At 50.3% G+C, this 12,694-nt stretch overlaps 7 protein-coding genes across 7 annotated transcripts; 4 read left to right on the top strand and 3 right to left on the bottom strand.

The window, feature by feature from the left end:
- Positions 1–178: 178 nt before the first annotated feature.
- Positions 179–1,285, bottom strand: M437DRAFT_80914 (uncharacterized protein; the record flags this gene model as incomplete). Its single annotated transcript, XM_041027446.1, has 3 exons — positions 179–686; positions 741–946; positions 1,088–1,285. The coding sequence occupies 3 exons, from the start codon at positions 1,283–1,285 to the stop codon at positions 179–181; spliced, it is 912 nt and encodes a 303-aa protein (XP_040883446.1).
- Positions 1,286–2,808: 1,523 nt separating this feature from the next.
- On the top strand, positions 2,809–5,511 carry M437DRAFT_39852 (DUF221-domain-containing protein; the record flags this gene model as incomplete). The annotated part of the gene is made up of 3 exons (XM_041020089.1): positions 2,809–2,984; positions 3,035–3,228; positions 3,281–5,511. The coding sequence occupies 3 exons, from the start codon at positions 2,809–2,811 to the stop codon at positions 5,509–5,511; spliced, it is 2,601 nt and encodes an 866-aa protein (XP_040883445.1).
- A 347-nt stretch (positions 5,512–5,858) lies between these two features.
- M437DRAFT_39784 (snare-domain-containing protein) lies at positions 5,859–6,721 on the top strand (the record flags this gene model as incomplete). Its single annotated transcript, XM_041020076.1, has 2 exons — positions 5,859–6,062; positions 6,089–6,721. The coding sequence occupies 2 exons, from the start codon at positions 5,859–5,861 to the stop codon at positions 6,719–6,721; spliced, it is 837 nt and encodes a 278-aa protein (XP_040883444.1).
- Positions 6,722–6,836: 115 nt separating this feature from the next.
- M437DRAFT_80911 (alpha/beta-hydrolase) lies at positions 6,837–7,655 on the bottom strand (the record flags this gene model as incomplete). The annotated part of the gene is made up of 1 exon (XM_041027445.1): positions 6,837–7,655. The coding sequence occupies one exon, from the start codon at positions 7,653–7,655 to the stop codon at positions 6,837–6,839; it is 819 nt and encodes a 272-aa protein (XP_040883443.1).
- Positions 7,656–8,063: 408 nt separating this feature from the next.
- On the top strand, positions 8,064–9,439 carry M437DRAFT_62622 (uncharacterized protein; the record flags this gene model as incomplete). The annotated part of the gene is made up of 2 exons (XM_041024118.1): positions 8,064–9,303; positions 9,387–9,439. 2 exons carry the CDS (start codon positions 8,064–8,066, stop codon positions 9,437–9,439), a joined length of 1,293 nt encoding a protein of 430 aa, XP_040883442.1.
- A 1,256-nt stretch (positions 9,440–10,695) lies between these two features.
- On the top strand, positions 10,696–11,685 carry M437DRAFT_71999 (TPT-domain-containing protein; the record flags this gene model as incomplete). Its single annotated transcript, XM_041025773.1, has 1 exon — positions 10,696–11,685. The coding sequence occupies one exon, from the start codon at positions 10,696–10,698 to the stop codon at positions 11,683–11,685; it is 990 nt and encodes a 329-aa protein (XP_040883441.1).
- A 214-nt stretch (positions 11,686–11,899) lies between these two features.
- On the bottom strand, positions 11,900–12,614 carry M437DRAFT_62620 (DnaJ-domain-containing protein; the record flags this gene model as incomplete). The annotated part of the gene is made up of 2 exons (XM_041024117.1): positions 11,900–12,472; positions 12,528–12,614. 2 exons carry the CDS (start codon positions 12,612–12,614, stop codon positions 11,900–11,902), a joined length of 660 nt encoding a protein of 219 aa, XP_040883440.1.
- Between the last annotated feature and the right edge of the window lie 80 nt (positions 12,615–12,694).

Here is a 12,694-nt window from a genome sequence, read left to right as displayed (position 1 = left end):
TAGGCAATGATGAGAGGCAGGGTGGTACTCTCAGCCAGATGTCTTGGCGGTCGATGGCCTAGGGATTTGGTCACATCAGGAGTACACACTTCAGTCGCAAGCAAGTATCGACAATATTAAGGTAGGTCAAACGTAGCAGTCGATAGCTATATTTTGTTCACCGGGTATTCTAGGTGTTCTAAGCTAGAATTACTTTCTGCACCATCAAGCTCCATGCTGCCATGCCTACAACTGCAACTGTGGCCGCCATAGCAAAGTTGACACCATTGTTATTGAGCAGATCCATACCTCTTTGCACTCTGCTACCTCCAGCAGTGACCTTGACTCTCTTGCCATTGTCTCCTTCAACGACTCTACCAGTGCTCTTGTCCTCCACTGTTACTTGGACCAGTGCACCCAGCAGTGAGTCTAGCAATGTGCCGCTGAATCCAGCAACTGTCAATACGACCCAAAAGAGGAATTTGGAGTCTCCCGTCCATGCCATTCGAGAAAAAGGCAGAGTAAAGTACGCGAGAGTGGAGATGAAGACAGAACCTGCCAGACCGGCGAGCAGACCAGTTATAGTGACGCCTCCGTTGGTTCCGCGAGGTACACTGCGCCATGGTGCCGTGATGAGAACAGGAGAAGTTGGCGATAGAATACCGAGTTCGCTGCTGAGAGTGTCTGCAGCAGCAGCGGCGTAGGAGCTTAAGTATGTTTGTCAGCTGTTCTGAGTGGTTGGAAAGAACAAATTGACGTACGCAGCAACACCGAATGGAATAGCATCAGTCAAGCTGAATCCATCCTTGAGACTGGTACCACCGTTTTGAGTGGCATAAAGATGCCAAAGGATCAAAAGCGACGCAGCACCTGAGTTGGCCAATACTTGAGCGTAGTTGCGAGCACCCTCACCTCCTACACCTCCAGTCGCCGACTGAGTAAGAGTTTTTTTTGTCGTGTGGTTGATCTGTTCTTGCTGTCAACTTAATTGTTCGATATGCTTGACAACCCCGCTGATGACGATATTGCCTTTCCTCGCATGTGCAACGTGACAAGGACATATCATCTCAAGTCCAAGGTTGCCAGGGAAGAGTCATAGAATACGAACCTTTGTGCCTAAAGTGCCGGCAATAAAGAAACCAACGAGGAGGTTAAAGAAGACTCCCCATGGATGTACCATGTGTATGCCGGCTGTCACGATCGCAGCTACGATGCCGCCTGGTGTCAGTTTGTTTTTGGCGGCAGAATAAACGACCAGTGCTGTGACGGCGCCCAGCTGGCCCTTGTGCTGCAATACAAAATCCATAGCTGTTACCAACTTGATGTTTGATGGTCAATATCTGTAGGTAGACGGCTGGGAAGACGCGATGTGAAGCTATCACGTCGAGCGCGGTATGACGTTGCTCGTTCAGCGATTCGTGGATCCTTTTGAGGGAGCTTGTGCATGACTTGGCAACAGATCAATCATCACTCCATCTCTGTTCCTGAACATCTTTAATGATCCCCTTCGTCAGCCTTGTGGAAACTCAGATTGCATATCTCGACGACATGTCCCTTCAAAACGAACATATGTGGGTCATGGGCCGTCCACGAACTTGCTTGAGTGTGCTGAGAGGTGTCTCATCATCATGCTTGTCAGCTTCGCCGTTTTTCACACGAAGAGATTGGTTCTTCGAAACCACGTTCATGGCGTCTCAACAACCACGAACGATCAGGAGAATGGAAACTCCACCGAGCTCGACCGCCTCACGTCCGTCAGATACCGTTGAACGGTCGTTGGATACAGGAAAAGGTGTGCGAAAAGTTCTCGCAGCCTTGAGCCACAGAGAACTCAGCCACGGCGAGATTTGAAATGTGGCTGCGATACAGAGAGCACCAGCCTCGAACTCGAGGGCGGTCGGCGTTCATTGAGATAAGCACGTTAGCGTGCCGTTTCTTGCTCTGTCTATGATACTCATCCCTACCAGCGACGGTTGTGCGTCAGCAATCTACTGCGATCCCGTGTGCGTTACAGTCGGTGGCCCGTCAGCGCAACGCTTGTCTCCTAGTTATATTCTTCTGCATGCCACAAGCGTGACACAGTACTCGACCAAGCGCAGTTGCGATGGTGCACAGCATGATTTCGTGGTAACGGTTCCTGCGTATTCCCGAATGCAGTACCATTAGATTAGAATCGATTCGAGGGCTTGAATCGTCCGGGCGTGATTAATGATCATCGAATGATCCCTGATCCCCACGATCCAGAGGAAAAAAACCCTTGCCAAACCGCGCTGACGGCTCCAAGAAATTACATGCGAGATCAACGCCCATGGGCGCATATGACGCCGATGACGCTACCTCATGTGAAAGCACTTGGAAATGAAACAAAGATAGCTTGCATACCTTTGCGACCGCCATCAACGCACGCAAGGAGAGCGTCATTGATTGAGTGAATTGTTTTCCATTCTGCTATCCTAAACACACCGAACAAGCGCCTGTGAAAAGCTGAAAATCAGTCTTATCGTGGCTGTGTGTCTGCATTCATCTGACCACTGTGACTGTGGGCTTAAGATCAAGTCGTTCTGGGCCTTCAAGCTTTGCGCCACAGGGAGAGCCACGCAAAGGTTATTGACCAGCCGAGCTGCAGGTTGATCAAACACACCCGTTTTTGACGTCCAAACAAGTAAAAGTTGTCGAGGGTGTGTTTGCGCAGCCCGAAGACTGATCTGCGGTGTGCGACTACAAGTATTCCCATCTTCGCAACCCATCACTCCACTCCTCATTCTTTTGACACCCCACCAACACGATCGATTGCGTTGATCCAGCGCTTTCATCAACAACACCGCCATCATGTCTGATCCGGCAGGCAGTCATCGCAACCAGTCGCCTTCGGCATCGACCTTTTTGTCGACATTGGTTCCTGTCCTTGTCATTTCGTCGGTCGTGCTCACAGTATTTCTGATCTTCCGTCCGAAATACAAGAGAGTTTACGAGCCGCGTACTTATCTGCCGCTCCTCAGGAAATAGTGAGTTCAATGTTTTGCTTGTTCCCCCTCCTTTTTCTGACCGTTCACAGCGAGTACACCCCACAACCATCTGACTCGAGGTTCGGATGGATTACAAACTTCCGTGGTCTCAACGATGATCACGTCTTGATGCACTCTTCCTTGGACAACTACCTCTTTTTGCGTCTTTTCAAGATTCTCTTCGTTATCTCTTTTGTTGGTGCAGTCATCACTTGGCCCATCCTTTTCCCTGTCAACGCCACTGGTAAGCATATTTCTGGTTTCGGTGAATTTGGCTTGGTCTAACAAATGTCCAGGTGGTGCTGGAAACACACAGTTCAATATTCTGTCGTTCAGCAATGTGGCAATTCCTAGCCACACCAACTACTACTATGCGCCCGCCATCCTTGCCTGGGTCTTTGTTGCATTCGTCATGATTGTGATCACCCGCGAGATCATCTACTTTATCAGCCTCCGCCAATCCATCATCACCTCGGTAGCTTACAGCAGTCGTCTGTCGGCCAGAACTGTCATGTTTACCAATGTCGCTGAGGAGTACCGCAAGGAAAGCGCCTTGCGTGAGCTTTTCAATGGTGTTTCTCGCGTCTGGATCCAGCCTAACACCAAGAAGCTCGACGATGTTGTTGGCGAGAGAGACTCAGCCGTGACTAAGCTTGAAGCTGCTGAAAACAAGCTCGTCCAGAAGTTCGTCAAGACTCACAAGAAGGCCGAGAAGAAGGGAAAAGAGGACAAGTCCACCATTGACCGTGAGAGCGGTCGTGTCGAAGTCGACCCCAAGATCCGTCCCACCCACCGTCTCGGAAAGATTCCTCTCATCGGCAAGAAGGTTGATACCATCGATTGGGCTCGTCCTGAGATTGTACGCTTGAACAAGCAGGTCACCGAAGAGATCGACAACGCCCACAGCGCCGAAAAGATCCCCGCCGTCTTCATCCAATTCGAGACCCTTGAGTACGCTCAGGCTGCTCACCGTCAAATGTCTGGAACCATGCAGAAGATCAAGGGAGCCAAGCTCACACCCAAGGTCGTCGGCGTTGAGCCTCAAGACGTTATCTGGTCCAACTTGAACAAGAAGAACATGGTCACTCGCGGGATCTTGATTGCATCGACCATCTTTGTCATCGTCATGATTGTGTTCTGGGCCATTCCTGTTGCTTTTGTCGGTGCCATCTCCAACGTCAAGACTCTCGAGACCATTCAAGGCTTGACCTGGATCAGCAAGATCCCCGACGTCATTCTTGGTGTTGTCACTGGTCTTTTGCCCTCAGTCATGCTTGCTGTTCTCATGGCTCTGGTCCCCATCGTCTTGAGATTGCTTGCCGGCTTGTTCGAACCCACTAGATCTGCAGTCGAACTGAGAGTTCAGGCTTGGTACTTCTCTTTCCAGGTCGTCGATGTTTTCCTCGTCACCACTTTCTCTTCTGGAGCTGCTGCTGTCGCAAAGACGATTGTCAACAACCCTGGTTCTGCACCTACTTTGCTCGCTAGCAACCTTCCCACAGCATCCAACTTCTACACTGCTTACTTCGTTGTAACCATGATGAATCAAGCTGCTATGCTCGTTCTTAACATTGCTCCGCTGTTGTTCATCGCTTTCCTTGGCAAGATCCTGGACTCGACACCTCGCAAGGTCTACAACCGCTACATCAACTTGATCGGTCTTGGCTGGGGCTCAGTCCTCCCTGCCAACGCGATGCTCGGAGTCATTGCCATTGCTTATTCTTGCATTGCCCCACTGCTTCTTGGGTTCGCAACTATTGGATTTGGTCTTCTGTACCTCGCCTACCGTTACCAACTTCTTTATGTGGTCGGCAACCACTCGATCGACATGAAGGGTCGCGCTTACGCCCGTGCTCTTCAGCAGATTACAGTCGGTGTGTATCTTCTCGAGTTTTGTTTGATCGGTCTCTTCGCCATCGGTATCGCCTCAGACAGAGCTGCGATTGGTCCTCTGATCATCACCATCATCCTCGCTGTTTTCACAGTTGTCTACCATGCTATCATGAGCAAGACTCTCGGCCCCATTGTTGATGGTCTTGAGTTGATGCCCGGAACCGAGGCCAGTAGCACAGGATACTCTGCCGCGGAGAAGATCGAGGAGGGCAAGCCCAGCACCCACAGCAACCGCGAAACCTCGCCCACACTTGCCGGATCTACCGCTCCCTCTGAGCCCAAGAAGTCAGGCATCAAGGGCAAGCTCCAGCACTTCTTCTTCACCTCGCGCTTTGCCAACAAGTGGCTTACTGTGCGCAAGGAGCTTGCTTCCCACTTCGATGAGCCTACCCGTCCTTACACCAACGAGGAGCTTGAGCTCGCTTTCCAGCCTCAAAGCTTGGCCAATGAGCAACAGATCGTCTGGATCGCTCGTGATGAGTATGGTCTTGCTTCGCAGGAAGTTGCTGGATGCAAGGAGTTCGAGATTCCTGCTACCGATGAGGAGGCTACTTTGGACGAGAAGGCCAAGGTGCAGTGGAGTCAGGAGAGAATCCGCGAGGCTCCTATCTTTGAGGAGGAGGTTCCTTACTAAGAATGATGATGATGAATAAGTTTCCTTTGTGGGTTTACGAAGTAGCTCAATACCCCCCTAGTCACGTAGTCTTTTAGTTATAATTGGTAATGCGTTAATCCAGGATAATCATGATCCACACGTCTTGTGACGATTGCACTTGAAGAACGGTCAGCAAACACCTTGATGTTCTGACATAGAAGGAAGCATGTGGCTTGGCAATGGCATTGGTGGCTGAGCCTCGGATGAGGCATCACATGCAGTCCGGGGAAGGGCGACAACCTTCCCAATCGACCACACAAGTCTCAACCATTACTCTCTTCCGACTCGATACATTACAGCATTATACCCAGCATTAAAAAACGATCATGTCAACATCGCCGCACCAACTCTTCCTCCTCGCCGACCACATCAAACTCTCACTTCTCGAACGTCAACGCGCCCAATCCCTCAAACTCCCAGGCAACAGCACAAATGACGGTCCTCTAACACGATCATTGGAGTCTCTGCGCGCTGGTATAGAAACCCTGACATCTAATGCCGAAGAGCAAGAATCCTCAGGCGAAGAGTACGTCCTGATCCGCCTGGCCAATACAAGTATACACGGATGGCAATGCTGACTGAGGCGCGAACCAGTGTATCCGACTTAAACACTCAACTAGACAAGCTGCGCAAACAATACGAAGACTTGAATGCGCAATTCAACGGCCACACAACGACAACTTCTACAACGACACCAAATGACAGCTCGCTGGCCCCTGATTTCGCAGCCGCCAAGTCCACACCCACACGTAACAAGTCCGTTCGCTTCGATCAACCTTACCGTGATGCCTCGCCTGAGGATGCCAATCGAGGAAAACTCTTCACATCGTCTTCGCAAGAGCCCTACACAGATGATGAGCCTGCCGTACCAGACCAGACGGAGATGTCCAACCAGCAAATCCACGCATACCATAAACAAGTGCTGTCAGACCAAGACGCTCAGCTTGATCAATTGTCAAGCAGTATAGGACGTCAAAGGATGTTGGGTATACAGATGGGAGATGAGATGGATGATCAAAATGCCATGCTCGATGATCTGGAAAGTGGTGTGGATCGCTTCCAAGGAAATCTCGATCGTGCAAGAGGACGATTGGGCAAGGTTGCGAGAAAGGCCAAGGACAATTGGAGTTGGGTCACGATTGGTGTTTTGATACTGATCTTGGTCTTGTTGCTGGTTATTCTTAAATGAAGATTTTGAAATGGCGGGCTCAGATCTGCTTTGAACGAATGTTATGACATTACAAATTCGTGCTTCTCATAATCATAATAATATCACTTGTACATTTCTCCCATCTCAAAAGACTCTACTCCAGAGGTACGAAACCAGCCGGAACAGCCTCCTGCTCAAACCACAGCTTAGTAGTCTCTGCAAACAACTTTGGATCTTGCCAAATCCAGGGATGCCTCATATCAGGATGTGTGACTGCTCTGGTAGCAGTATTTGCCTCGCGTCCAATTGCAGCTAACCTCATTGCATCCTGCGGCCGGTCATCTGAAGGAACCCAACCACCTTTCCCCGCTGCAATGACCAGAGTCCTTGTCGGCCACCGCTGAGGCCACTTCTCAGCGTCTTCCGTTGTAGCAAAAACCTGACGATTGTATTCCACTGTACACATTTTGAGATCTGTGCGAGGTAAATCAACACCATCCATAGCCCAGCGTATCCACGACCGCGGAACGGAGTTTTCCAACCTCTGCTCCAACCATATTGCGTACGGCAAATAAGCCGAAAACGCCGTGGTACCAAAGACTTGAAACCCGGATACCAAGACACACGTTGCGATTTGTGGATAGTGGGAGACTAGGTGCATAGCTACATGGGCACCAAGGCTGAAGCCTACCACATAAGCGACTCCATTGTGCGCGCGATTGAGGATTAGAGCGTGTAATGCATCAGCAGCTTCGCGAATGGAGAAGTGATGGTGTTTTGCTATGCCGTGGCCCGGGAGGTCGGGTGCTAGGATGTGGTAGTTGGGCAGGTGGGGTGTTACGAGATCCCAGCTGCTGCCTGTGCCACAGGCTCCGTGGATTAGGAGGATTGTTTGGGTGGCTGTGGGGTTGAGTTCGAGGTGGGGGAGTTCGGAGTACGCGTTGATAGTGGTTTCATTAGGAGGAGATGCCATTTTGTAGTGTGGTATAGGGGAACATGTCAAGGCTGCTGGTTGAATGAGTATTGCGAGAAGGTGTTGCACGTGGGCCTCATTCCTTCAAAGGATCATGGACGCATATGCTCCTTAGACATACACAGCATCTTCACGTCAGTTGCATCATACTCTTGAGGTATTGACCTAGCGACACAGACCGCAGTGTCAGGTTGAACAAGGCATACAGAAAAGTAGAGGGGAAATCGAATGTACGATGTGAATATGCTATGCTTCTGGTACAGAGTTATGCAAGCTGCACAAAGCGAACCATGACCTCATTACCCCGGATTTTGGTTTGAGCATGCATGTCATGACAGCAAGAGCTTCAATTCTGTCTCTGGCCTTTCTCGCCTTCACGACGAACAGCAACAACCAGTACACCTAATTATGGTTCTCGAAGAAGCAACAAACAACAGCGAGCCCAACTCGTTCGGCGAGCTTCCTACGCCAGACGATGGCAGTGACGCCCAAACACCGACCCGCTACCACATCAAGCTCGATCAGTTACCTCGACCCGTCAACATATTCATGGTGCCCGTCCGAGACGATGCCATAGTCAAGACCATCTTAAGGAGCTGTCAAGAAGCCCAATCAGTCATCCACCGCCCACTCACCCAGGACGAGGTCGACGCCATCAGCTATCACTTTGCCAAGTCACTACGGACGGTATCATGGGGTCCGCCTCTTGGTATCGCTGGTGGTGCTATTGCTGCATACCGTTCCATGAACAACTTCCGCTTCCCTGGTTATACTCCCAAGCCCGAGTCTGAAGGTGGTTCATTCAACCCTGAGCGCTTTGGTCCTGTGCGTGGACAAATGGCTCGTTATGCCTGGCACACACTGCGTTTCCAGCTCTATGGTGCTGTTGGCATCTTCTTTGGTGGTATCTTTGCTGCTAGTTACGCCACCTCGGTCAATGCAGTCGAGACTGGCTCAGACCCTCGCATGAAGGATTATATCGAGGCACTCAAAAATCGCGCACAAAGACACACTGGCCAGATGCAGCCTCAAGGCCAGCGCAATCCCATCATGAGCCAGGAAGGTCGCATGGACCAGCAAGCACAAAGAGCATCGCAAAGACTTGGTATGGAAGATGCTTGGAAGCGTCAAGATGTCCAGCGCAAGGCTTCCGACTACGACGATATGAGTCCTACTGGAGGCGCTTGGATGGACGACTACAAGCAGGAGGCTCAAGACACCGGTCTGTTGACAGACGAGCAACTCAATGCGCGCGCCCGTAAAGAACAATCAAATGCAGACCGTGCTGAGAGACTTGAAGAGTCTAGAGTCGCAGCCCAAGCACAGTCTCGCATTGATCAGTCGCGAAGAAACAACAACAGCAGCGGTGATGATGCATCTCCACAGGCCGCACCCGCTCCTCGCTCTTCAGGAAGTGCATGGGACCGCATCAGAGCAGAGTCCGCAAACTCCAAGAGCTCTCCACGCCAATCACCAACCAATACTCCTCAGGTTAGAAACGAGCAACAAGAAGGCTCAACACTAGGCGATTCCTTCTCTTTCTCCTCGTCAGACGAGGAGAGACAACTAGCCAAGATCGAAGCACAGAAAGAGTTTGACGCAAGAGTGGAACGAGAGCGCCAAGGAGGTGACTTTTCGGAAGGCAGCGGTAAGGGAGGGTGGAGAAGATGATTCACTTAATATTGAATGAACTGTAATTGTATATAAGCTGTATAACAAACCTATGACAAGCTCATCGAGAGATCACAATGCGCGCCTCCGAGGCGCTGAACTCAAGCGAGTAATGCCCAAAGCATATAGCTCTCCACGGGAATAGCGGCACTTCGGATGCACTTTTCGAAAACAAGAAGTTGGGTATTTGATGCTTGGCCTACCTGACTTGTACATGTCTTGGCTTGCGTGTTGAAGAACTTGTTGTCACACATGCAGAACTAGAGCACCTCATGATCGTGGATGGCTCCTCGGAACGACCGAACAAATCCGAAATCGCAGCCTGACGAGGTGAGATGTGGATCTTTCGTAAAATATGCGAGAACATGAAAGTTTCCGAAGGATCAGATAGAAGATACGATATACCTAGTAGATGATTCAGATAGGACTTGGCCGGTGGGAATCGTTATACCACATATAGCAACACCAAGACATTGAGGAAATACAGAGCCAAGAAGTGTCTTACGACGACTTTTCCCGAACCCCATGAGTCGTGACACTATTCTCCATGATGCGAGAGATTCATCTAATGGCGTGCTATGGAGATCAAACAGATGTGTATGAGTAGAACAGCACGAGAAGGCGATCAGCGCATTTCTTGATACACATCAACCAGGGACGGATAACCCTAGCGCATGCGACAAACAGCATTCCCCCTGCAACAAGAAGGTCAACCCTCGGCAAACACCCTTGTGCACGATAACACAAGCAACATTCTTGGCAGGTGCAGGAAAAGTGAACAAGGGTTGGCCCTGCCAAGCACCAGCAGATTTGATCATGCCGAAGCAGCCGATGCGCCCCCAAGCCTTGGAAAGCATTGGACCCGACGGTTCGAAAGATTATTGTTCGGCTGAAAATACCAAGACCAGTGCCAATGACTAGAGGAAACACCAAAACCAGGACCATGCGCTGTCTGGAGAAGCGGGCGAATGGGAATCGATTTTCTTCTTTTCTACCTTGATTTCGCTGTTACTCTTAAGGATTGATACATCTGCCCAAGTCTGGTACAACGACATTCTTTGCGCTTCACGTACAATCACTCCGAGGCTTTCGTCACCACGAACGATTAAACTCTACTGTCATTAGAGAGGAAGGATCGGGAACAGGCTCTTTGGACTTGAAGAGAAACAGCAAGGACTCACATCCACAACAACCCACCAACGACCAATACAAAAGCACAAAGATGGCAACCTCGCTTCCACCAGCGGACCCTGCGTCATCCCCAGGCCTGAGCTCGCAATCCCAGTCGCTCGACCTGCGCAGTCCAGCTTCTTTCGCCGAATCCTTCGAAATGGACGAGACATCTCCCTCAGCAGGCCTCCTCTCCCAAATGGACGATGCAGAAAAACAAAGCCTTGTCGACGCCCAAACACCAAAGAATGACGGACACGAATACACAATCAGCACAAGGACAAAGATGATCTGTCTGGGCCTATACTTCTTGATGAATCTGGGCTTGACATTGTACAACAAAGCCGTGCTCGGCAAGTTCAACTTTCCTTGGTTGTTGACGACGTTCCACACTACTTCTGCGGCTTTGGGATGTTGGGGGATCATGATTGTGGCTCCGGACCAGTTGAAATTGAGTCATGTGGGACGGAGAGAGCAGATGGTGTTGGTGGCTTTCTCGGTCTTGTTTACGGTCAACATTGCTATTAGCAATGTCTCGCTTGCTATGGTCTCTGTGCCTTTCCACCAGATTGTCAGGTCTACGACTCCTGTGGCTACGATCTTGATCTACCGCTGGCTTGGACGCAGTTATGGTACTATGACTTACGTATCCCTGGTTCCGATCGTCGCAGGAGTCGGCCTTAGCACATATGGAGACTACTACGCTACTCTACTGGGTGCTTCACTCACTTTCCTGGGTGTCTTCTTGGCTGCTCTTAAGACAGTTGCGACCAACAAACTCCTCACCGGTAGCCTTAAACTTCCTGCCTTGGAGCTTCTCCTGCGCATGTCACCTCTAGCTGCCGTCCAAAGTCTCCTCTGGGCACTAGCAACAGGCGAAGTCTCAGCCTTCCTCGACTTTACCGCAAGAGGAAACATGAACACTGGACTCATCCTCGCATTACTCGGGAACGGGTTTTTGGCTTTCATGCTCAATGTCACCAGTTTCCAAACCAACAAGCTGGCTGGTGCATTGACACTGTCGGTCTGTGGCAACGTCAAGCAGATCTTGACTGTCATTTTGGGCATTGTGCTGTTCGATGTTGTTGTCAGACCGATGAATGCTGTGGGTATGGTTATTGCCCTGGGAGGAGCAGCGTGGTATAGCAAGGTCGAACTGGATGTCAAGAGAGCTAGTGCAAGATCTTAGATGGAGATTGTCGCACGCATGTGCTTATGCATAATATCGGCGCAAAGCATTCGCATGGGAGCAGGTAATGGTGGAGTTCATAATGTCTTTTTGAATACAGGATAGAAGGTAATCTATACGCCATTAACGCCTCGCTGAACCGTGTTTGATCAATGCTCGAATGGTGACTGAAAGATGCAGATAGTGGTCATGGCTCGTGACAAATGGAAATAGCTCAACCCAAAGTCTTCATCTTTTTCTTCTTCTTGTCGGGTTGCTTTCCCTTCTGGAAGTCACGCCAGGAACCAATGCGCTCCTCACGCGACTGCTCCCACTTTGTCTCAAACTCCCTCTTCCTCTTGCGCTCAGCAATCTCCTCTTCCTCCTTCTTCTGAGCACGACCTTCTTCCTGCATCTGAGCCTTCATTCTTTTTCTCCTCCGCAGTTCTTCATCCACCAGCACGACCTTTGTCTTTTCTCTCCAGGCCTTGCGGAACTCATCGTCAGGATCCTTGACTTCTTCGCTGTCGACGGTGAGTTTGCGCTCGCGTATCAACAGCATACGTGCATCTGCTATACATTCATCCAGTTTCGCTCTTTCTTTCTCGTCCAGGAGTGCTTGTTGTGCTTTTGCAAGGCGATCGAAGGCATCAGGCGCCGAAGGATTTGTGGTTTTGTCGGGATGGATAAGGAGGGATTTCATGCGGTAACATTTCTTGATGTCGTTGTCGGGGACACCGGGTTGAAGGTCGAGTACAGCGTAGGCATCGAGACGGAAGGCTTTGAGGATGCGATCGATTTCAGCGTCCTATGGATGGTGTTAGTGAGATAAGATCTGGATGAGTTGGAGGACAGAGACTAACCTTGTCGAATTCTTTTGATTCTTTGGCGATGGCGGCTAGGATGTATTCGTCTGAGAGCTCTTTGGGCTCAGGCTTCTTGTCTGACATGATGGGTGGTTGTGGTCGTGTGCACAAGATTAGATGGATTGTCGAGAGGGAAATGCGGGTGACGGAAGGCACGACCGATC

The sequence above is a fragment of the Aureobasidium melanogenum genome (genome assembly GCF_000721775.1).
Source record: "Aureobasidium melanogenum CBS 110374 unplaced genomic scaffold scaffold_2, whole genome shotgun sequence".
Lineage (NCBI taxonomy): Eukaryota > Fungi > Ascomycota > Dothideomycetes > Dothideales > Saccotheciaceae > Aureobasidium > Aureobasidium melanogenum.
Note: the sequence above shows the minus strand (reverse complement) of the source record. Positions and strands in the feature narration are given on the sequence as shown.